General features: G+C 36.1%; 1 protein-coding gene across 4 annotated transcripts; it reads left to right on the plus strand.

Moving 5' to 3' along the window:
* The first annotated feature begins 74 nt into the window (after positions 1 to 74).
* ING3 (inhibitor of growth family member 3) lies at positions 75 to 24,017 on the plus strand. Of its 4 annotated transcripts, XM_082845923.1 has the most exons (12): positions 75 to 419; positions 669 to 740; positions 3,341 to 3,441; positions 5,339 to 5,404; positions 13,668 to 13,764; positions 15,596 to 15,667; positions 16,505 to 16,624; positions 16,877 to 17,034; positions 17,636 to 17,829; positions 19,135 to 19,327; positions 21,665 to 21,703; positions 23,242 to 24,017. In XM_082845923.1, the coding sequence occupies exons 1-12, from the start codon at positions 392 to 394 to the stop codon at positions 23,356 to 23,358; spliced, it is 1,257 nt and encodes a 418-aa protein (XP_082702049.1). In that variant the 5' UTR covers positions 75 to 391; the 3' UTR covers positions 23,359 to 24,017. The 4 variants fall into 4 exon arrangements, 2 of the variants coding, with proteins under 2 accessions (XP_082702049.1, XP_082702050.1); XR_014326421.1 differs by lacking the exons at positions 13,668 to 13,764; positions 16,877 to 17,034; positions 17,636 to 17,829; ... (1 more) ...; positions 21,665 to 21,703; positions 23,242 to 24,017 and having other exon boundaries at positions 16,505 to 16,600; XR_014326422.1 differs by lacking the exons at positions 16,505 to 16,624; positions 16,877 to 17,034; positions 17,636 to 17,829; ... (1 more) ...; positions 21,665 to 21,703; positions 23,242 to 24,017 and having other exon boundaries at positions 13,672 to 13,764; positions 15,596 to 15,617.

The raw sequence follows: 24,017 nt of genomic DNA on the forward strand, positions 1-24,017 counted from the left end.
TCAACAAATAAACAGAGGCACCGCATTTCAGATTCTGTTGCGCACCGTTCGCAACGGCGCTTGGTTTTTGTAGTTTCCACGTGGAGGACTGCCAGCGTGTTCAAGTTTGCTGGGGAGGTGCTAAAACTACACTTCCCACAAAGACGCGGAGGCGGACTCCGGTCGGCCTACGTCAATGCTTCAGCCAGCCAATGACCGCTCCGGGCGGCGGTGAGGCAAGCGCTGTCAGGAGCCAAAGTGGTTTTTTTTTTTCTTTTTTTTTTTTTTTCCGCCGAAGCCGAGCGGGCGCTGCTAGCGGAGGCGCCATATTGGAAGGGACAAAACTCCGGCGACAGCGAGTGACACAAATAAACCCTTGGACCCCCTCGCTCCCCCAGCTCTGAGGGCCGCGATGTTGTACCTAGAGGACTATCTGGAAAGTGAGTGGGCGGCACTGGCGGGCCCGACTTGGGGACCTGCGGGCGGGCGAGGGCGGGAGTGGACGGGCTGGCGGGATGGCGGGAGGGAGGGGGAGGCGGGGGATGTTTCTTTCTCACGGTAACTGGCAGCCTCGCTGTGGGCTGCCGGCTCCCTCGACCCCCCCCGACGCACGCACGCACGCACGTAGCGACGTATGCGCGTACTTTCGCCTTTGGCCCCGCCCCTCTGACGGACTCTCCCATTGACAGTGATTGAGCAGCTACCAATGGACCTGCGGGACCGCTTCACCGAGATGCGCGAGATGGACCTGCAGGTGCAGAGTAAGTCGGCGCGTTTGCCCTTGTTCGCTGCGCGCGTTCAGTGCCAGACTTACTTGCCATCGACACCAGCGACTCTGCTCTTTGGCTCTCCTCCGGCTCACTCGCTAGTACAGAAGGAGTTGTCCAAAAGAACCGGCAATGCCAAATCTTGCCTCTTCTGTCTCCCACGCTAATTTTCTCCTGGCTTTTACAAGAGAAGGTGGCATTAGAGCACGTGTGCTCCTTTCTCGAATTTGTGACTGTGCAATAAAAGTTTCTATACCTTCGTTGAGAATGTAGATGTTTTAGCGCACATCGGCGTACATGTTGCGAAGATTTTGACTTGAGACTTCATGTATAGAACATAGATTTCAGCATTTATATTTTTGTTGAAGTTCATGCTAATCAAAATTCAAGAGCGGACAACACATAGAAGCACAGGTTATATGTAGTTCTTTAGAGACCCTGGTGAACTTGGAATGTCACATTTGAAAAGTTACACATTAAAGGATACATTCTCAACTGTCAACAATATGGTAGTTTCTCAGTCAAAATAAGAAAGTAAATAAAATTTCACTGTAAAGCTTCTGGTCTGCTGTAACAAAAATTTTGACTTTTCTTCTTTCAGTTATAGCTTGGTAGTCCGGAGACGTGTTCCCCAAAATAACCTTGCTCTTTCATAGAACAGTATTTAATTTATTTGATCTTTTTTTTCTGTGAAGTTTCTTTAAAGAGTTTATGATTCAGAGAGGGTAAAGAATAAATACCTTTGGAGATAACAAGGTAAATACTTCAAAGTATTAACAAGGTAAATACTTTCGAGCAAAATTTCGAAACAAGAAAACAGTGCTGAGTACCAAATGTATGTCCATCATGCTCTGCAAGAACCTCACACACCTTCCCCCTTTGTGAAATGAATATAATATAGCTGTTCCAACTATCTTGTAGAGATACTATATTAAAAATTTTAAATGTGAAATATACGATACATAATTAAAATGTATAATCAAGTGTACTTTGTTGGCTTTGTGTCACTCCTTTTGTTTGGAGAAATGTAAGTACTCCTTAATTGTTTGAATAATATTAATGGCTGGCCTTCATGGGGTGTATCTGCAGATGTTTCTTGATCCCATGTGTACCAGCTATGTTTGGAGTATACATAGAATTAGGATTGAGATAAGTTTCTTGTGCTGACAGGTTTTCTTCTTAGAAAAGTAGGGGTGGGGGAAGATCTGGGTTTTGGGATATGATAGGGAAGAAAGGAGTATCATGGAAAGCGATCAGAAAACAACATTCCACAGTGCGGGAGTCTTGAGGTAGCTAAGAACCTGCCCCCCCGCCCCTGCTTCTCTGCCCCACCATGCCACACACACTTCCATACCCAGTGTTCGTGAATATTCTTTTCTTAGCCTCCTGTCGGTTTTACGTGGTGCATAATACAAGGTGATACATCATGGAAATCACCTTCTGTTCAGTGGATTGCAGTGTGGAAGTCTGAATTGTGTGTTGTTTCTCCAGCTTGCTCACGAAATTCATTTTAACTTTAATGTAGTTGAAATGCTAAATATTTGCTAAAGTAGTGTTTTCTACAGGATTGAACGTAGATTTTATCATCAGACAGATCTGAGTTCATTTTAGGGCTTTACTAACTTATTCACTGGCTTTGACCACATTGCCACTTCTGAGGGATTTTTATTGTCTTGCGGATTAAAAGAAATACAGATAAATTAGAAAGTTTAGTACCTGATACGAAGTGGGCATTCAATAAAGGGAAGTTGTTATTTTATGCTTTCATTACAAATGTTAAGTCCTCTAGCAATTTGGACTTGATAATGTAAGTTAGAGGTTTTTTTAAACTTGCATTTTTTACAATAATTAGAATTATCTAAAGTGAATAGGTATTATGGATTAACAAAAGATATCTCTTTGTCAAATAAGTTAGGAAATGCACTATTATGCACTGCAGATCTCCAAAACAGTATAGTAAAACAGTTTTCCTCAATTTACATAGCAACAAAATCCCTTTTATTTATTTTTCCTTTTTTAGCAGACATAGAATTGAAATGACTATTCTTAGCACACACTTCAGGAAAAACTTATCTAGAACAAATAATAATGTGCGTTAAGTGAATAAATGATTGTACCTACCACGTTCAGTCATGATATGAGATGATGGGGTGCTTAATGGTATATAGCAAGAGGTTGAAACCTTTTTATCACATTTTCTTATTGAAATAAATGAGAGGATTATCAAGTGTTGATTTCAATAACAAATCGTGTTTCAGCATATTTGGCTGACTTTATACTGTTAGTTTTTGACCCAAGCCTATACTATTCAACAGCTATGGTATAGAATCTATCTACATTGTTGACTACTTTGACTATTAGAAAAAGTTTAGAAGTAACAAGAAAAATAAATTGTCAGTAGGGAAAATTGTAGCTTTTTTTTTTACTAAGGTAATTAAGGCACCATATATTTACATTATTAAAACATGACATATTTAAGTTACAGACCAAGTAAAACAGTATATGTGCTCAGATATTTTTTTCTTTCTTCACATCAAAGCATGTATATTCAGTGTATGAGTTTGGTCATCTAAGTATGAAATGTTATGTCCTAGATGCAATGGATCAGCTAGAACAAAGAGTCAGTGAATTCTTCATGAATGCAAAGAAAAATAAACCGGAGTGGAGAGAAGAGCAAATGGCATCCATTAAAAAGGTATGTTCAACACTCTGGATGATTTATCTGTGAATTTTTGAGACCCTCTGAGGAAGCTATTTTAAAATTAAATAGTTTGGGGGATATCAAAATGAGGGAAAGTTATCAATAGCTCTTTAGAATTTAAACGTGACTTATAAAATTAAAAATGATGTATTAAATGTTAGAGCTTCAGGTATAGGAATTTATTTTATATATAAATTTGTTTGTTTATTTTTGGCTGTGATCGGTCTTCATTGCTGCGAGCGGGCTTTCTCTAGTTGCGGCGAGCCGGGGCTACTCTTCGTTGCGGTGTGTGGGCTTCTCATTGCAGTGACTTCTCTCGTTGTGGAGCACGGGCTCTTGGCACACGGGCTTCAGTAGTTGTGGCTTGCGGGCTCTGGAGCGCAGGCTCAGTATTTGTGGCACAGGGGCCCAGTTGCTCCGCAGCATGTGGGATCTTCCCGGACCAGGGTTCGAACCCGTGTCCTCCACACCACTGCGCCACCAAGGAAGTCGAGGAATTTTTAATCATTGAAGCATCTTGGTAATTTAGAAAATTATTTCAATAATTAGTGACTCATTAGAGAGTCACAAAACCATTTAAAAAGTACATTTTTTCTTTTAATTTGTTTTGTTATAGTTACAGGTAATTAAAGTTGCCTTGTCTTTAAATGTGTATTGTCTTCCAATTTGGGCCACATACTGGGGTGAAAATTAGCAACGTTGAAGCATATTTTATATATTGCTAGGTACCTAGGTTGGTGGAATCATAGAAGAACAGAATCCTAAGAATTGAAAAGATCTTTAAAAAATATTTAGTTTAAAACTCTTAATTTGTACATCAGTTGGTCCTAGAAATACAGAATTCTTTGAGTTTTTGTTAGTTTTATAGTACTCAGAGCTCTCTTCCAGTTTAGAATGGGTATCAGCTCTCCCCTCAAGGTTTGCTTTCAAGGTGTGATTTAGTTTATTTGGGGCTACGGTGGAAGAACTACTCACAAGCCCTCAGTTTGGTCATGACTGTGCCATTTGACTGTGTGACATGGGACAGGTCCTTTAATACCTCTGAGTAATAATGGCTCCCTTACCCCCAACCTTCATAGAATTGTTCAAGAATCAACTGAGAAAGAAATTTGAAAACTAGTTGTGTTGTTTATTTTACCACATGGGGGGAATGTTATTTCTGTTAGGAGCAAAAACTTCAGAATCTTTTATAGAATTAGTCCTGACTTGGAGGGTATCTGGAGGCCCAGGTGTTTGTGAGTATAGACTTCACATATATGCATCCTAAAGTCATTCATCATGCCTTTATCCTATTAGGTTTTTGGGGTAGCACTGCTTGGATATACCCTAAAAGTCTGATACTTAATGGAACTTCATAGAATTTTTAAAAAATAATTTGCTTTATACAGGGGAGAAATCTAAAGTATTGGTTGATTATATGAATTGATACCTAGCTTAAAATGAGAATTATAGAACAGTTGGAAACAATGGACATGCAGGTCAGAATCCTTTCAATAGTTGCTTTCATAACAAGTTTTAAAAATGGTTAGCATAAATACTCTTTACAAATTAGATAAGTCTTACATCTTAAATAACATTTATTTTTGAAGAAAAAGAACTATTCATTGGCTCACATAACTTGTACTAGTATAGAGGCTAGACTTGGATGATATTTATTTTTTATTTATATCTTTTCTAGGAATTCTGAACATCTTCCTTTAATCCTTGGCTGTTGTCTAAAATTTCTAATCTTACCCCGTTCCCACCCTATCCCTAACTGGATTTTTATTGCTAATGTATAATGACTGACAGTGATAACAAGCTATGATAATGAAAAATGCAGTTATATGTCCTGCATACACATATTTTTAAATTATTAATTTATTCTTGAAACACGAATGTTTTTATTCAGGATTACTATAAAGCTTTGGAGGATGCAGACGAGAAGGTACAGTTGGCAAACCAGATATATGACTTGGTAAGTAAAGTTAATGTGCATGCTATGCCGTATTTGAATTATGGATTATGTTTTAAATGGTGTTGGCTTATATGTAATAGGAAGAACAGACTAAACTGAATTATTGCTCTCTTGATCCCATTTAATTTCAGAGTTCAGTGTCTACTTTTTGGTTTCTTTGTGGAAGAGAACCAGAGAGTCCACAGTCAGTAGTAGGTCAAGAACCTTATATTTTAGCCAAATCTACGTTGCTATAAGATTGTAGCTGATGTTAGGCTTTTTTTGTTTTTTTAACAAAAATGGGTGTTTATTATACTAATCCTTATCTTCTTAAGGGAGTGTGCTTACTTGCCTGATAAATCATCTTGAGATTGTTTCTGTGACAAAATACACGTAAGAGTACTATGATAGTTCTTGGTAGTCTGATTAAAATGAAGAAGAGACTTATTTCAGTCTGTGTTAATGGATAGCACTCAGCTGTCTATTAAGTGACGTCAGTAGATAGCACTCAGCAACTGGCACAGGTGGCAAAACTGGGAAACATGATTAAATGAACTTTAAAAACAGGGTTTTTTTACAGTAGCAGCAGCACTTCTTAAAGATGGAAATCACCAAGAAGACAGATATATGCAATATTTCTCAAATTGGTATAATTATGTTTTTTTTTTAATGTAACGCATCTTCTCCCAAAGTATATACTTTAGGAAATACTCATTTCTGATTCTCTCTCAAAGCAAGTTAAAGCTGAAGACAAATGCTCACTTTTGATTAACTTTAGCATATGGATTCATATCTTATTTTCGTAGTCTTGTGTGGATACAGTTTTATTACTGAACAGATACATGTTAATATAAATGTCATTGGTGTGCATGACACAGATAAAAGGTACATATCCCATTTGGTATACATTGTGAATGCTATACTAAACTAGAAAGCATTTGTCATGTAAAACCACAGAAAATGCTTAATTGTTTTTACATAGTGAAAATATTTTAATGGATATAAAGACCTAGACTCTTTTGCTTATACAGTTATTCTGAAAACAGTTTCATTAAAGATACTGACTAAAGGAGGGTAGAGTGGGCTGGTGGCTTGATTTACTGTGGAACGAAAACCAAAAAATGTTCTAAATTGTTTTGGTCTTGAATTAGGTCTATAAACATAGAGAAAGACATTTATGTTTGAATCCAGGACTAATTTGTTTAAAACATTCTTTCTCATATGTAGTGACTAGGTGTCAATCTTTATTTAGAAACTACCTGCTTTTTAAATCATATAGCTCTTTGGTTCCAATCTTTTGTTTATATTTTACTTTACTACTTTTTACACCTTTATTAAAAGTACTTCATGCATTTAGAAAAAATATATATAACAAATATATGCTTTTTAAATGTGTGTGTGTATCCATCTCTTGTTTACAAACCACACTCTTCATCCACTGTGTACTTGGTGTAATGGAGTTTTATGTGGGTACAATGGAGGAATGAAGAGTAAATGCTATCAATGCTCCTGTCCTCAAGGCGTCTGTTAACTAGTTGGGAAGACATGCCCACAGAGACATGCCCATAAGTAAAGTGGAGAGCCTGTATAGAAACATGTTAACAAATAAAGATTAATACAGTTGGGTATTAAGGGCATCTAGTAAAAGACTGACCTAAGTCAAGCAGAGTTACTGTTGATTTCTTGGAGGGTATGAGATGAGCTTTGAACAGAATTTATTCAGAGCCTCGGGGGCCTGGATTCAGGTATTGTATTGAGGGGAAAGCATTTCACTCAGAGGTAATGGATAAACACAGAATGAAAATAAAAATTAGTAACTTCTTTGAGGGAGATAGGTTATTTAGGCTAGAGATTGAAGGAATAACAGGTGATGTATTAAATTTAATACAATGTAATGAATGTAATAAAAAGCAAGGACCCATAATGGATTCTTGCAGACGTGAGTTCAGCTACTTCACTGACAGTAAGACTTTGGAAAAGTTATTTAATCCTGGAACCTCAGTTTTCTTATCTGTAAAATGGCAGTATTAATTTGTGCCTTAAAGGAAGATTTGAATCACTCTCTCTCTCTCTTTTTCGACAGAGATATAGAGACAAATATAGATACATCTATATACATATGTCTATATCTGTCTCTGTATATCTCTTATCTATATCTGCGCGCACGCGCGCACACACACACACACACACACACACACACACACAGTGCTCGTAGCTTGGCAGATAGTAGGCACTCGCTCTTTAAAAAAACTCACTTCATCTCATTTCTCTATCAAATTTTCTACTTTCCTGAAAGTAGAAAATTGCTTCCCACTGCTTCCCTTTCAGCTCTGCCAAGTTAAACCTGTTTTTTTTTCCCATAGTCCCCCATTATTTATTTCTAAGACTGCCTTTTGTCTTTTCTCTACTCTTTCCTATCTCTGTCCCTTTCTTTCCCTCCCCTTTTCTTTTTGTTACTCCCCCCTTCTTCCTTTTTAAAGACTCCATTGCTATTCCAGGTGACCACGATATCCTTAATATAAAATCCATTCTTCTTGAGACTTTATGTTAATTTATTACCTTCCCACCTTTGTGGCCTTTCTCAGTCTCCTTGGGTATCACTCGGAGCGGTTGCTGTTCTGAAGCGTTCTGTCTTTGACCTGCATTGTTTCTTACTCTGTTCAGTGGTTCGCATGTAAAGGTAGTTTTCTTCTCATCTTCAGCCCCAACTCCAGAGGCTGATGAGACCAAATGCCACACGGTAAAGCATTGTTGTGATGCCAGTTTTACCCCCTCCCCGCCACACTCACCACCCAAGCTGAGAAACATTTCTCCATTACTTTTCCATGTGTGTGCTTAGTTTTAGCAATTATGCAATAATTATTCTTCAAGCTCAAACTTCTCCTCTGAGTCTGTTCTTATCTGAGAATTCCTAGGCCCTGGAACTCATTGTATTAAGACTTAAGTCTTCTTGTTTTACTTCTTCACTAGCATCACTTCTCATGAATAAATAATTGTTAAAATGTTAAAATCAATTATGCACCCTCATTAAATTCCTATAACATTTAACAGGTGAGAGCTTAGAAGGCCCTGTGCTTCAGAGGTGAATAGGTAGGATATAGTGTAAGCGTAAAAATACAGTAATTTTTATTTATAGATCCTTTACCCAGTAAACAATGGTACTTGTATTTATACAGTTCTACCTAGTGGGAGAGTATAACTTTCACTCATACAGCAAATATTTATAGATCTCCAACTATGCGTGGTAACTGGTGCTGGATGGGCAGTAATGATACAGACAGGCAATGAATATAGGCAAACTAGATTATTGGAGATTTTGGTAAGTGCTGTGAAGGAAATAAACATTGTGGAAAGAGGGGGAAAGAGTGAGTCACTGGGGAAGGCTTTAAGAGTCTACTAGTCAGGATGAGTGTAGTCTAAGGAGGTGACACCTGAGGCAGTACTTGGAAAGCGAGAAAGAGCACAGCCATGTGACAGGCTTAAGGAAGAACATTTCAGGCAGGTGATGGACCAAGTGCAGTGTCTGAGGTGCAGTGTCTGAGTCTCCTTGGGTAGACTGACAGGTTGCACCAGGAAAGAGACCAGTGTGCTTGGTGTGTTGTGGGAAAGAAGAGGGTGTGAGCGGGGCAGGCAGAGGCCTAAAAGCCGATGAAGCAGTGTTTTTAGTCTAAGAGCAGGGGGAGGCCAGTGAAAGATTTTAAGCAGAGGAGGGGGACACACCTTAGAGGACATTGTATGTATGGCTTTGCTTAAACATTATATTATTATGGAAATGTCAAGTAAGCAGGCATTATTGTTACAGGTTTTGAGATACAGCAGTTGAGTATATAATTGTGTTTGATTTTGCCCCTCAGTGTTTTCTATAGCACAGTATTTAATTGTATTATTTTTCATTAAAATATTTTATTTACTTTTAAAATCAATAGTAAGCTTTCTATTCCTGTGACCAGCACTGTACTGACTACCTCATTTATTAAGGAAAAAAATCAGACTGCATAAATATCCACAAATGAAGAAATTTGTGGAACTAGGGGTTCATTGGAACGAACTGACGCTTTATTTAAGAGGGTTTAGTGAAATTTGACTAACAGACTAAAAAAACATCTATCTTATTAAAATAATTTCCTTCCAGAATCCTGATGTTCATAGGCTTTAAACACTTTTTGGTGTTCCTCAGTCAGATGTCACTGTCATAAGGCCACATTAGATTACAATACCTAGTAAAGGTGATTTATATATACGCTGATAAAGCTTGAGCTCTTGGTTAATGCTTGAATGGTTTTAGCAGCCTCTTACAGCGCTAAATACCCTTGAACTTGCTTCTTTTTTATATCCTGGTTTATTCCTGAGATGATTATATTTCAGGCCCACATTTTACCTATAAATTTGAGAATTCCTCATCCGATACTCTAATTAAGGAAATATATTATGTGAGCTTGACCTTTTGATTTGTCTCCTATCCTTATTGTCTTTTAGGAGAATGATTAGATGTAGTTTATGTGCTAAGGCCTTAAGTATTTGATTCACCCTAAAGATGGATCAAATTTTCATCTAGTTTAAATTTAATTCAGGATGTGAAGAATCATTTTCATGACTTACCATCAGAGAAATGATTTGCCATCATGTTTCCTTTTTATTCCCCAGTTTACCCTCCTGATTCCCTATTACTAGATCTTTTCATGGATAGAAATTTCTCTCTTATTACCATGGATTTCCACTTAGAACCTTGTAGACAGAGTGCTCATTGTGCAAAGGCAAACTTGACATCTAACTTTTAGAATTTGACAGTGTTGGAAGCCATAAAATCATGGAAAAACTTTTAAAAAGCTTTATTCAGTTCAGTTTGAGTCCATCAAGTGATACATTTTAAAATTTGAATATTGGAAAACTGGGAGAGACAAAAGAGAAAGAATAAAGGATTACAGCTCTATGCAAAAATAATTAAAGGGTCAGGATTTTTTGTTTGTTTCATGCAGAGGGGCCAAGGGTGACTTAAATATTTTATGATCATGAATATATTAACAAATAATGTTGACAGAATTTCCTTTGTCTCTGTAAAGGTCAGAAAAAGGACACTAAATTTAAAGAAGTTATGATTTGGGGTTGTAGGATATGATTTAGGGTTGTAGAATAAGGACCTTTTGTGGCTAGCATTTATTGACATTAAGTGGGGAGCAGATCAATAATTAGACTCTGTGGTCGGCCTTGTGTTAGAAATCTGTGGTTAATGGAAAATCTCTCAATTGGATCAGTACCCTCTTTACCACTATAAATCAGTCTTACAGGGTCAGGTGTTTGTAGAGCGGTACGGTAACTTGGGTTCTTGCTTCACCTGATATCTGGGGGGCCATTATGGAGCTCAGCTAGGATAGGTGCTTTACCCATTCAGAATCATGTAGGTAGAGGGAATGCACTTAATAATAGGTTTCAGATACGTTCAGTGCAGCTCTTGCTATTGCTGTTTAATACTGTTTAAGTATCCTGTTGCTTTATAGCTTAAGTTAAATCTTGTGGTCAACTTCTTTCCAACTCCTAATTTGATTTAGTACAGCAGTGGTGAATCGAATAAAAAGAATTCTCATTGTTTGATAATTACTTATAATATTAATCAGTTCATAATCTTTTTTACCTACCAGTGGGAATGATTGAAAGCTCCCTTACAAAACTCCCCACCACAGTGTGGTTAAGGCTTTTCTGTATCTGTTTATTTTAATTGTGAATTCAGTTTTTCGAGTTATTAACTCTTTGGGTTCCACTGCTTTTTCTGAACTATCTGATATTGGGAATTCCATCATTATTTCCATGTTTTCAGGTATAATAAACATTATTAGTGCTATCTTAAAAGATAATTAAGCAATTCTTAAATTCAGGGGTGGAATGAGTTAGGGAGGTATGTATGGTTTCTTCATCTCACCTCGATCCCCCCCCGCCCGCAACCGAGATTCTAACACTTCCTCTCTATACTGTCTGCCCCTATGACAGGCCACACCAGACTTTGTTTTTCTCTGAGAATTCTGTTTGTCTTCTTGTCTCTATACACTCTTTAGTTCTTTAATTATCACTCCTTTCCAGCTGTTTGAAAACAATCCATTCTTCACTATCTAACTCGTTCATAATTCCTTTGTCTACAATAGCCCAATATTATATTTTTTCTTTATGTGCTACTTCTCACCCTTTCTCGCTGTTTTTTATTTTTTACATCTAGGAGATTTTTATTTGTTTGTTTATACCTTTACTGTGTTAAAAATCTTACATAAATCTTGATTTGTCAGCTAAATTTTAATTCCTATGAAGGCAGGGATTCTCTCATTCTTCAGGTATTCTCTGTTTACCCAGTGCCAAGCACACGATAGGAACTCAATATTTATTAGTAGTATAGTTGTAGATAAGAAAGGCGGTGGAGTATTTTCATTGCATTAAGTAGACTTGGAATTTAGATATGAGTATTTTTTCTGACTTCCCTTGAGATTAAATTTTGACAATGTAAGAGATATTCTTGAATAACAGGTCTGTGTTCACACTTTATTATTGGAAGGGAGTTTCCATTAAAAAGGATGCTCAGTTACCTGCAGGTTCTTTGAATAGTAGCATGTGTCTATAATACGTGACCCTATAGAATTTTAAATATTGTAATTACAACTTCTACCAAGCTCTGAAAAATTATGTGTGAAGATGGAAGGAAAATTGGGCCTTGAATTATTGAAAAATCATAAACCAGCATCCCAATGATTACTGTTAATATACAAAATACAAATAATAAGACAATAGTCTTATTTTTTTTCAATTTGAATTCTATTACTTTGAGTTAAAAAATTGGCTTCTGCATGCGGAAGTTCAGAGGGCAATGTTAGGTATAAACAGTGAAGCACAATCTATTACAGATAGATCAGAGTTAAGTCTCATTTTTATAATGCACTAGTTATTGAATTTGGGCATGTTGCTTAACCCTTCTGAGCTTTAGTTTCTTCACTTATGAAATCGAGACAGTAATAACCTATCTCAAAAGATTAGAGCAAGGACTAGAAAACATAAACCTTCCAATGCACCAAACACATTAGTGGCATCTAACACCCGCAAATTGTCTTTTGCTACTCTTCTTCCCCACTCCCTCATTTAGATACACATTATTTAATCGAAAGTCTTATTTAAATTTTTTGCCCTCTGGTGTATCATAGCATTTTGACATTTGTGAGGAAGTTACTCTTAAATATAACAGTGATTAAGAGGGAAACTAGAGTTTGAAAAAGAAAGATGTTGACAATAATGTGACATGAATATTTTTCAAGACTTGGTGTTTTTTGGTTTCACTTCAAAGTAGTAAATTTGAATAAGTATTGAAAAAATTTAATATTAAGCTTTAAAAATACATTGACTTGTTTTTAGTTTGAGGTGTCATAAAATTTTCTGAAATCAGTCCAAAGATCTCTAGGTGAATGAGAAAATACAATTTTGCCACCTTAACCAAGGGCAACAGTATTACAATAAAACTCTTTTTTTTTTTTTTTTTTTTTTGCGGTACACGGGCCTCTTACTGCCGTGGCCTCTCCCGCCGCGGAGCGCAGGCTCTGGACGCACAGGCCCAGCGGCCATGGCTCACAGGCCCAGCTGCTCCGCGGCACGTGGAATCCTCCCAGACCGGGGCACGAACCCGCGTCGCCTGCATCGGCAGGCGGACTCCCAACCACTGCGCCACCAGGGAAGCCCACAATAAAACCCTTTTGACCAAGCTCTTTGTGGAATGGCATTTTCTGGCTAAAAACCCTTTTGTTTCAACTCTTCACATAAATGTTTACAAGTATAATGGTCCACTCTCCTGCCTTAGAGAAATGTATGTATAGAATATAGGAGCCTCTTTGTTTGTAGACTGAGGATCTTTCATTCCTTACTGTGACAGTTATTATGGTCTGGCAGTGTGGATGGCCTTGTTATAAGTAGGAGATTAGGCTAAAAGTAATTGCAGGGCATACTAAGAACTGTTACCAACCCTCCTGTACCACCCACCGCCCATCTTTGCTTTACTTTTCATATCCTACTTCTTCCAAACATTTTCTAACAAATTGCGATTCTGGTTTCTTAAAACTTAAAATTTATTCAAGGAAACTTTGGAGATACTTAGCCTAGCACCCTCATGTTATAGATTAAAAACCTGCAGTGTAGGTTAATTGACTTGCTCAAGGATATAAAGCAGATGCTAAAAGAAATAAAGATTTAGGTTTCCTCATTAAACTGACACTTTAATAGTGTCCCAAATTGTGGTGGTTATCTTTGATCTTCTTTGAAACAGGTAGATCGACACTTGAGAAAGCTGGATCAGGAACTGGCTAAGTTTAAAATGGAGCTGGAAGCTGATAATGCTGGAATTACAGAAATATTAGAGAGGCGTAAGTAAACTTTACAGTTTTGCATCAATGTTGGACAGTACATGTGCACATCATTGAGGAGACACACGTCCCGCAGAGGCTTCTCAGGTGCTGCTCCTTGGTGGATGGTGGCACCTGGGTGGGATAGCTTGGTCCCCAGCAGTTGGACTGTTTGGGTCACGGATACTTGGAGAGATAATATATCATCCACTCACTCTGTATGAAAATAACATATTAAGTCATTCCATTTTTTAACATGGATATATGCTAGTAAGATGAGTGGTAGGAACAAAGATTTAAAGGAATACAACCATCTAGAAACAAGTCAGCCATCTGGCATTACATGTTCTGACTTTGCCCTGCCAGTTTATGCACTTAAGTGTTGAGGAAGGTTGTTATTTTTTCTTCTTAAGGACTGCCTTAAAGCTTTCCCTCAGCTGTGTTACTAAGAAAGATTTTAATGAGTTCTTCAACACTTCCTCTTTTTCTCAAGAAGTCTTTCCTAAACTTTCTCTTATCAGCAAGAAACCATTTCAATATTTCTCTGCAAGACTCGACTTGATCTCCTGCTATAATTTACTCTTATCACTTCTAGGGTTTAACTCAGGAGACTTCCCCAAAATGGAGACATGAGCTCTGATTCTTTAACTAATTTAGCTCTTCCAGCCTAAATAGATAACGTCCATAAAATCAGATAGTGCTGTGCTAAGCCCAGAGTAGGCACTCACTGAATGTTAGTTGAATCAAGTGAGTATTATGGCTGATTTCTAGTAGAATTTAATTAAAGGATTCAAGCATCTCTTTTCTTGGTGCATTTCAACAGCAAGAAATAGGTACAGCAACGTGTACCTATTTCTACACACAGATGAAAGGTTTCTTTAGAGTGTTAGGTTACATATATCTCTGTTTATATACTCACTAGATGTCAACTAGGGCAGCAACCACACATGAATCCATCTTGGTACCCATAGTTGCATGTTTGTATTCAGAAATAGATCCATCATTTTAGATGATCATCTTATTTATTTGTGATACTTTTATTCCAGGGGGACCCTATCTGAAGATAATAAGTATTTTGAGGCAAAATAAAATATTTCATTTTATTTTTTTGAAATGCTGATGGTAGCTGTGAGTAGCAATAAGCCATGCCTATTCAGTACTGCAGGAAGGTTAATGAAGCATCCTCTGTAAGGACGCAGACATATGAAAGTAAATTAGATCAAGTTATAAAAATTGCTCCACCCTGTGCCCTGCCATAATTTCATCTCAAGGGATCAAGATAAACCCAGGAAATTTCTTTAAAAGTATTTTAAAGCTTGGCGGTAGAGATTCTATGCATCACTTTTCACAAACAAAATCCCTAACTTCTTTTAGGAAGTCTTTACTATCGCATGTCATTTTAATGATCAAAGGATTTTCTTTCATATAGTAATGTCCCATTGCCTAATACTTTAGACTCTCCCATTAAAAGGTCTTCAGCTCAGTAACTCTAGGTTGAGTTTTTCAGATCAGTAATGGAGTTATAATACCCATTCATCCACTTATGTTGTACCAAATGTCGTGAATTCCCTAACTCAGACATTAGCGTGCTTTGACCCATTTTGTACTTAAGGTGAATATTGAAAAATAGGTTACTTATTGTTTAGAAAGAGGATCAGATTGGCTCAGGGTAAAATTGGCAGTGGTGACCCTCTAATGTGTTTGGCTAAAATGATACAGGCATAGGCATCAGCGCTTGCCAGTTCTTTGCTGGTTAAGGGTACAGAATGCCTGTATTTGATTGATGTGTAAAGAAGTTCTGTGGCGATATCTCATGTGGTATATCTCTATGCCTCTCTTTTTTTTTTTTTAGGATCTCTGGAATTAGATACTCCTTCACAGCCAGTGAACAATCACCATGCTCACTCACATACTCCAGTGGAAAGTAAGTTTGATTTAGGACAGCTAAAATTTTAAAGACAATTAAAAATTCATTATATTATCTATGTATTCTCTTTCACTAGCTTTACACAACCAATTGAGAAACGAATATCCTCCCCTTTTATTCTGTGAGATGTATTTTTTTTCATTGCAATTACTGGCAGATTTATCTTCTTCATTTGGGAAGAGCATATTTGACTTGGGTACAGGTAGTCTGTTTTCCCTGGAATTCATTGCGGAAGAACATGTGGTACTAGTAGCAGTGTATACTGACTACATACAGATACCTGATTCTCTCCAGGGAGTGTTAGAACTAAGCCAAACAGTAAACTACTTGATTGTGGGCTCTTTGTCTTTTTTATCCTTGCTTTTCAATTTTTTAGCTTACTGTTGGCTTATAATAAAGTCTCAGATGGTTGGTGAGTTAGTGAGTAAATGAATGGTTAGTCAGATGCTAGCTGGCTAGATGACCGTATCGGTGCCTTTTTTTGACAGAGCAATTTGATATGAAAGAAAGATTGATTGAAAATTATTTTAAATTGTAGTTAATGTTTTGAAAACAAAATTCTCCTCATGTTATATGTGAAACCATGGTGTATCATGGGTTGTCTTCACTACTTTCCTATTAAAGTTTTTTAAATGTCCAAGCAGTCTGCTCTTACTAAAACAGGTGACACAGAGAGTTCTGTTTGTCCTGTCTTCTCAGAAAACATAACGTTCTGTATTCCATGAGGAACTCAGATCATAACTGTATCAGTTTATAACCAGATGGAGTACAATATTATGCCTTGTCTATAGTTCTCTAAAATTTTAAAGAATTGAATTTTTTATTTATATTCAGAAAGGAAATATAATCCAACTTCTCACCATACGACAACAGATCATATACCTGAAAAGAAGTTTAAATCTGAAGCTCTTTTATCTACCCTAACATCAGATGCCTCTAAGGAAAATACGCTAGGTAAGTTTATTATCTTAAGTATGATTGTTTTCTTTTTTTGTTTGCGTTAAACTAAAGGGAAAAGACAGCAATTAAGATTAATTATACAGATTCTTTACCTGGTTAAAGTATACGATAGGAAGAAAGAAGTAAAAATGTGACATGAAAATTTTAAATTTAGTGATTATATCTGTGCTGAGAACTAATATAATTTAAGCTCACTAACTTTATGTTCTCTCTAACCATTTTTATTGCTTCTTTAATTCTATACAGGTTGTCGAAATAATAATTCTACAGCTTCTTCTAACAATGCTTACAATGTGAATTCCTCCCAGCCTCTGGCATCCTATAATATTGGCTCCTTGTCTTCAGGAACTGGTGCAGGGGCAATTACCATGGCAGCAGCTCAAGCAGTTCAAGCTACAGCTCAGGTAAAAAGGAAAAAGGTTTGGAAACAATGTTAAATTTTGTCTGGATCCTTGGCAAACTCAAATAGACACAACTAGATAGGAACAAAAAGAGTTTTCTTGCATTGTAAAGTTTCATTTTTAAATCATAGTTTTATGATATCTGACATTTTATTTAATGAAATGAATATGCAGAAATTCCCTGATTGATAATGAAAAGTAAAAAATAGATTCATACAACCTCATGCAGATCCCTTCTCATAGTAATTGCTCATGACGCCCATATTCTTGACTGTAAGCCACAGCACCTGCTAGGACTATACTTTATTCTTTCTACCAGTTCCAGGGCTTTCTCTATAGCCTCAGAACGTAGGTTGCCTTGAGTTTGTTCACTTCTGTACTGGTTATCTGTATTCCTTAAGATACCCATCCTGTAGTTACTTCATAACTAGGTAAAAACTGATCTTAAATCTTTACATAAAATAGCTTAAATTACAATGATGAAAATAATGGTTTAAACAAAATAACATTGGATAAGCCAAAATAATGCTGTAACTAGTAAGACTTGAAAAAGAAAATATACATACTTATATTTATTAATACTACCAATGAATGTCTTTCTAAGATGAAAGAGGGACGAAGAACATCAAGTTTAAAAGCCAGTTATGAAGCATTTAAGAATAATGACTTTCAGCTGGGAAAAGAGTTTTCCATGCCCAGGGAAGCAGCTGGCTATTCATCATCTTCAGCGCTCATGACTACATTGACACAGAACGCCAGCTCATCCGCAGCAGATTCACGGAGTGGGAGAAAGAGCAAGTAAGTTTTATTGCTACAGTAGCCCGTACCTTTACTAAGTATGCAGACTACCTGGCATCCAGCTGGGCTTCCATATATTAAACAAAGGCAGCATGATATGATGGGTCAGGGTGAACTTTGGGGAGGTGGGAAGACATGACATTTCCTTCACACTGGCTTACTTTGAAAGGGATGAAGTCTTTAAAAAGTGCTAAAAGACCATAATTTTTCTAGAGTCTTAAATTGGGTTTATTAATAAATGACTTCTTTTTACTTTCTTTTGTTCATTAAGATAAACCATTTTATGAAACTTTTTCTGCTTATAACACCTTATTTTGTCATGTGTTTCCTGGAAATTTTTTAAAATAAGATTCTTCATTTTGATTAAGAGCAAGTTGTCTTAATTCTTGGTATTACATCCCCAAAATTGAAATTATGAAAATATCCCTAGATTTTGTAGATGAGACTCTTAAGATGATTATATAAAAACCGAACAGCATTTGGCACCGTCTTTCCAAAGTACCTGCATATGTTAGGTATTCATACATAGTGAAAGTTCAAATGCTCGGTCAAAAGAATTGTATCATAATTTTATCATAATTTATTCTTTAAATGTATTTTCTGCAAGTAAATGTTGTATTTTCTGGGTTCCTGTACTTTCTGTGACTAAATCTCTAAAAGAATGATCAATGTAGAATTACCACAAAAGTGCTAAATATCTTAAAAATGCATTAATGACCCAAACTTTTTATAACTGCCGATGATAAATTTTTGCATTTTTAAAATTTATTAGCGTACGGATAATGGTAAATTTCTTGTGAATTTTAACACTTTTTGTTTCCTGTCCTACACAGGTAAGTATTCACATGTCAGTTGATGGTCATGATTATTTTCATCAAATGCTTCTGTGTATTTGTATTTTAGATTTTGATGAAGAGTATTCAGTTTGCTTAAAAATACAAAGAATGTCTGTAAGGTAGCCATAACTAATACTAATTCTTAAAAGTATTACCTACAATTTAAATCAATGGTAAGTAGTAACTGATTAAAAATTTATTCTAAAAACTTTGAAATATTTTGAAAGAATTTCCTTTAAATATATTTGCTCTCCAGAAAACAAAAATCTCAGATAAAAATAAACTGTTATGAAAAATGTTTTATTGCTCTAAACAATTGTGCTTTTAAATCTGTTTATCAGATTATTTGAGTATTAAATATTAATTTATACATTTAATGTTATTTCATATCATACCACTTACTTAGAAGTTATTTTCAGGTAACTTCTTATGGATGCTGAGCAAATAAAACTGATACTGTTTTTTTCAGAAACAACAACAAGTCTTCAAGCCAGCAGTCATCATCTTCCTCCTCCTCTTCTTCCTTATCATCATGTTCTTCGTCATCAACTGTTGTACAAGAAATCTCTCAACAGACAACAGTTGTACCAGAATCTGATTCGAACAGTCAGGTTGATTGGACTTATGACCCAAATGAACCACGATACTGCATTTGTAATCAGGTAAAAATCTGACATAGGTCTATAAAAGCATAATCTGAATAAATTAGGAAAAAGAGCTACTCCATTTTTAAAGAGTTCTTTTTACTCCAGTTAAAAATACCTTTGCTTCTTTAATATATTTTTCTCCTGCTTCTTATAAAAATGACGTGTTTGCTGTAAATACAAAGAGTATAAAGAAACATATAAGTCATCCATAATCTCGGCCCTCAGATATAACCTATAATTAAACATTTCTAGGTACTACTACTATGTACCCCACATGGATGTTGTCTTAGCCTGCTCAGGCTGCCATAATAAAATACAACAGACTGGGTGGCTTAAACAACAGAAATTTGTTTTCTCACAGTTTTGGAGGCTGGCTAGTCCAAAATTAAGGTGCTGGCCAATTGTGTTCCTGGTGAGGGCTCTCTTCCTGGCTTACAGACGGCCCCCTTCTTGTTGAGTCCTCACATGGTGAAGAAAGAGAGCTTTGGTATCTCTTCCTTTCGTATAAGGGCACCAACTTGATTGAATTAGGACTCCACCCTTACGGCCTCATTTAACCTTTATCCTCTCCTCACAGGCAGTCACATTGGGGGTTAAGACTTTAACACATGAATTTTGGGAAGGGACACAAGCATTCAGTCCATAATACATATGTACACAGATACACACATAGGTGATTGTGTATTTGAATTTGACAGTTGGAATCATGGTATGTCCTTTTATGTAACTGGCTTTTTTCACTAAATCATGTGTACTGAACATGATTTTTCTTGTCATTTTTTTCTTCTCACAGTTATCTGTTATACTCTGTACTGTAACTTATTTAGTCAATATTTAGCTATAAATTATTTTAGTGGTTTTATTTTTTAAAAATTACAAATAACATTATGGTAGGCATTTTTTATGTAATCCATTTCATACATCTAATTTCTAGGACAGTCCTTTAGAATTAAAATTAAATTATAAATATTTGATACCAACTACCAAATTATCTTCTAAAATTTATTACCAAAATTAATAAATTGATGAATATGCCTGTTTCCTAAACCCTGTCCAGCACTGCATTTTATTCTCTCATAAGAACCATGTACCAATTTTGATAGTTTTGAATCACACAGTTGTTTCAATTTACCTTAGTAGTAAGATTGGATTTTTTTGGCCATTTTGATTTCTTCTTTTATGTGTTGGCTGGTTTTTTCTATCATTTTTGTCACATATAAATATTTTGCTTGGTTTAGTTTTTTAATTCTAAAATTCCAATTTTATGTAGTAATGACTGTCAGTCTTTTTCTTTATGAATTCAGCCATGGATTACATTCTTAGGAAGCCCTCTTCCCCTTTACCCCTTATAAATGTGTCTTGATTTTTAAATGTTTTCGTCTGTTGATATGCTTTAATTTCTTCACATTTAAATCTTTAATCTGTCTGCAGTATATTGTGTTTAACAGTGTGAGTTGCCAGTCTAATTTTTAAGAATATGCCATTTAAGAGTTTGCTAGTTCTGCTGTCACCTCATAAACATTTTTTAACGTTAATGATTAAGAATATCCTATAAATATCCTGGCAGTAGAGGTAGATTACCTACAAAAGAACAAAATCAGATTCACCCTAGATTTCCCCTCTATAACACTAAAAACTAGAAGTTGATGAAATATGTCTGTAGAGCTTTGAAGGAGAGATCTAAGTGCCCCCCCCCCCGGCCCCTACCCCACACCCCCGCAAATTGTTACCCAGAGAAGTTGTTCATCATGTGCATAGAACCGCAAACAGGTATTTTCACTCATGCAAAGAATCAGGAAGTGTGCCATCTAGTAAAATAAACTCTATCTGAAAATGTATTCAGTTCATTGAGAACTTAAATGAATTCAGGAATTAGGAAGTCGTGCTGTAAAGTGCTAGTGAAGAACAGCAGAAAGAAAAATGAGAAAGGACATATAATAAATACATAATAAGTTCAGAAGTTTCAATGAAATGGGCTATTGACTGCAAAAATATAAATGACCTAACCTGACCCAAGAAAAAGTAAAAAAAAAACTTAAGTATGTAAATAATCAAGAAAGAAACTTAAAATCTTTATAAAAGGAACCACCCAAAAAGTTGGCTCCTTTGTCGAGGTAGTCTACAGAACAAATTCTTGCAGACTTTCAAAGAGTACATAATTTCTGTGTATCTCCCCCTACATCCCAGTCCCAAAAAAACCTTCCAGAAAAAAAACCTGTAAACTGTGTAAAACTATATGCCCTGTTTCTTAATGCAGTTGTATATTCAGTGTATTTCCCTCTATTTTCTTAACAGTATCATAGGTGCTTGTTATATAGTCATAACAAAAATATTTAATTTTCTTTTAAATAGGTATCCTATGGTGAGATGGTGGGCTGCGATAACCAAGATGTAAGTATTAAATTTTTCTATTTAGGAATGAAAAAATCACAGATTATTATTGCTAGAATGTATACTTTTTTGTTTACTGTGTCTCTCAGTATAAGAAAACAGGTTTGAAGTTATGTTAATTATAATAATGCTAGAGTATTCCTCCCCCAAATAGGATAGTATGCCTTAATGTATTCCCTGTTTTAACTTTTTTAAACCTAATTTTACAGTTTTATGTGCAGATTATACTTCTCAAAAGGTGCTATGTTGTATGAAAATTAGAAACACCCTCCTCCCCTTTTGCCAAAGAGTGCTGTGTTTGCTAGAATTCAGTTCACTTATCACAGTGAAGAATTGGAACTTTAGAACAGTACATTCTTTCAGGAAGCATGGTGCTAAGGTGAAGGCTCTAACGGGGGTTATTTTCCTCCTATTAGTGTAGTATTTCCTAAGGTACTCTGCTAGTGTCAGCTGATAAGAGCCACTTCTGATACTAAAAAATAAAGAAGGTTTGAAAGAAAAGAATTCCTATTTATTTTCTTTGAAGCTTAATTTGGGTTAGAGATATGTTTTGAATGCTGGGAATATTTTTGTCTAGTAATTTCCACTCCCTTCTTAACTGTCACACAGCTCAGCCCCCTCTTGTCCATGTTTTCCTCCAGAGGGGTAACTGAACCCTGAATTCTAAAGAGGACTAATCAGTAATGTCAAGATCCTAAGGTTAATAATAAGAGTTTTAAATTTTTAAAACAATTTGAAAATTGATCAGGGTTGGCTCATGAAAATGTGTGCTTTCCTGACCTGCCAGGTTCCCAACAACACGTTCACATAGAGAAAGACTTTCCTTCCACTCCCTGTGCAGAACCACTGTGGGCTGTTTGTGATTATTGCAAAACCATTTCAAGAAGACCATTGTAAACTGTCTTCTGGGGCGCTTTGTGCAAATGAGGGATGAGAGTTCTGTGAATAGTTCTGTCATACTCTCTCTGATCCCTCTCATTCCCAGTTGTGCTCTTCTAAGTGCTAAGATTTTCTGTGAAAGTGTAGAACCACTTAGTATATTGCACAGTGGAACTCCTTTTCTCTGCATATCTAGGAATAGATACACCAGAAAGGAAACCCAGGGCAATCCTTTATGTCTTAATTACAAGTAGCTTGTTCTACTTTATGAGGAAATGAATAAGGCTGAATATTAAATAAAATCTTTAAAATACATTTACCGCCTATGTGAGAGACCCATCTCACTTCTTCTTGTCCTTGTGAGTTGGTATCAATGTACTCTCCAGCGTAACGGAAATTAGTGAATTTGTGTTCATTATTTAAGATTATGGGAGTAGATTACATGAACCTCAGAGTTAACAAAGATGCACAGTTTTCTGTGTCTCCATTTCCTCATCTCTGAAACTTACCAGTTGGACTAAATGAACAACAAATCAGCTCCTAGATGTCAAAGTTCTGTTTCCATGGCTCTAATTATTAATATTTAGTCTGCTGGGCATATTTTAACATACTTCCTAATCTTTTACTAAGAACTATTTCTTTGCATTTTTGCTTTCTAGTGCCCCATAGAATGGTTCCATTATGGATGTGTTGGATTGACAGAAGCACCAAAAGGAAAATGGTACTGTCCACAGTGCACTGCTGCCATGAAAAGAAGAGGCAGTCGGCACAAATAAGGGTGGTCGTTTCATTTGAGAAAGAAAAAAACTCCAACATTTTATATAGGACTTTAAAAAAAGGAAAAAAAGAGAGAGAAGAGACAATGCATTTCCAGGCAACCACTTAAAGGATTTACATAGACAATCCTATAAGATCTTGAACTTGAATTTTATGGGTTGTATTTTAATAATGTAAGTAAATTATTTATGCACTCCTGGTGTGCTCTGAATATTATTCCAGTCAGCCTTGGATTATTTCAGTGGCCAACATATGCAGACGTTTGTACTCCTCAACCATTTTCTCCAAGTAATGGGCATTCTATGATTTAGACTTCAAAGAATTCCAACGATGAAGATTTTAAGAAAAGGATTTTATATTCAACAGGTATGTTCTGCTGCATGTACTGTACTCCAGAGCTGTTACGTAACACTGTATATAAATGGTTGCAAAACAAAAAAAAAGTCAGTGCTTCTAAAAAGAATTTAAGATAATGGTTTTTTAAATGCCTTTATAATAAGCTTTGTTTCTTTGTGAAACTAAATTCAGCGGGCTGAAGGAAATGGTTCATGTGATAAAGTGGGCTGGTGTCCTCTAGAGTACCTGGGTACATAAACAGAAATTCCTGTAGGTAAAAACTAATCTGTGCCATTAGTCTTTATATGTTTCTGCATCCAGA

This window comes from Leucopleurus acutus (assembly GCF_964270905.1).
Source record: "Leucopleurus acutus genome assembly, chromosome: 9".
NCBI classification, from domain to species: Eukaryota; Metazoa; Chordata; class Mammalia; order Artiodactyla; family Delphinidae; genus Leucopleurus; species Leucopleurus acutus.

What these genes read in the sequence shown, in the direction of transcription:
- ING3 (XM_082845923.1), top strand. Translation starts at nt 392, where the DNA reads ATGTTGTACCTAGAGGACTATCTGGAAA. An exon ending in GATGGACCTGCAGGTGCAGA is followed by an intron (nt 741 to 3,340) that starts GTAAGTCGGCGC and finishes GTTATGTCCTAG; the next exon opens with ATGCAATGGATCAGCTAGAA. An exon ending in AAATGGCATCCATTAAAAAG is followed by an intron (nt 3,442 to 5,338) that starts GTATGTTCAACA and finishes GTTTTTATTCAG; the next exon opens with GATTACTATAAAGCTTTGGA.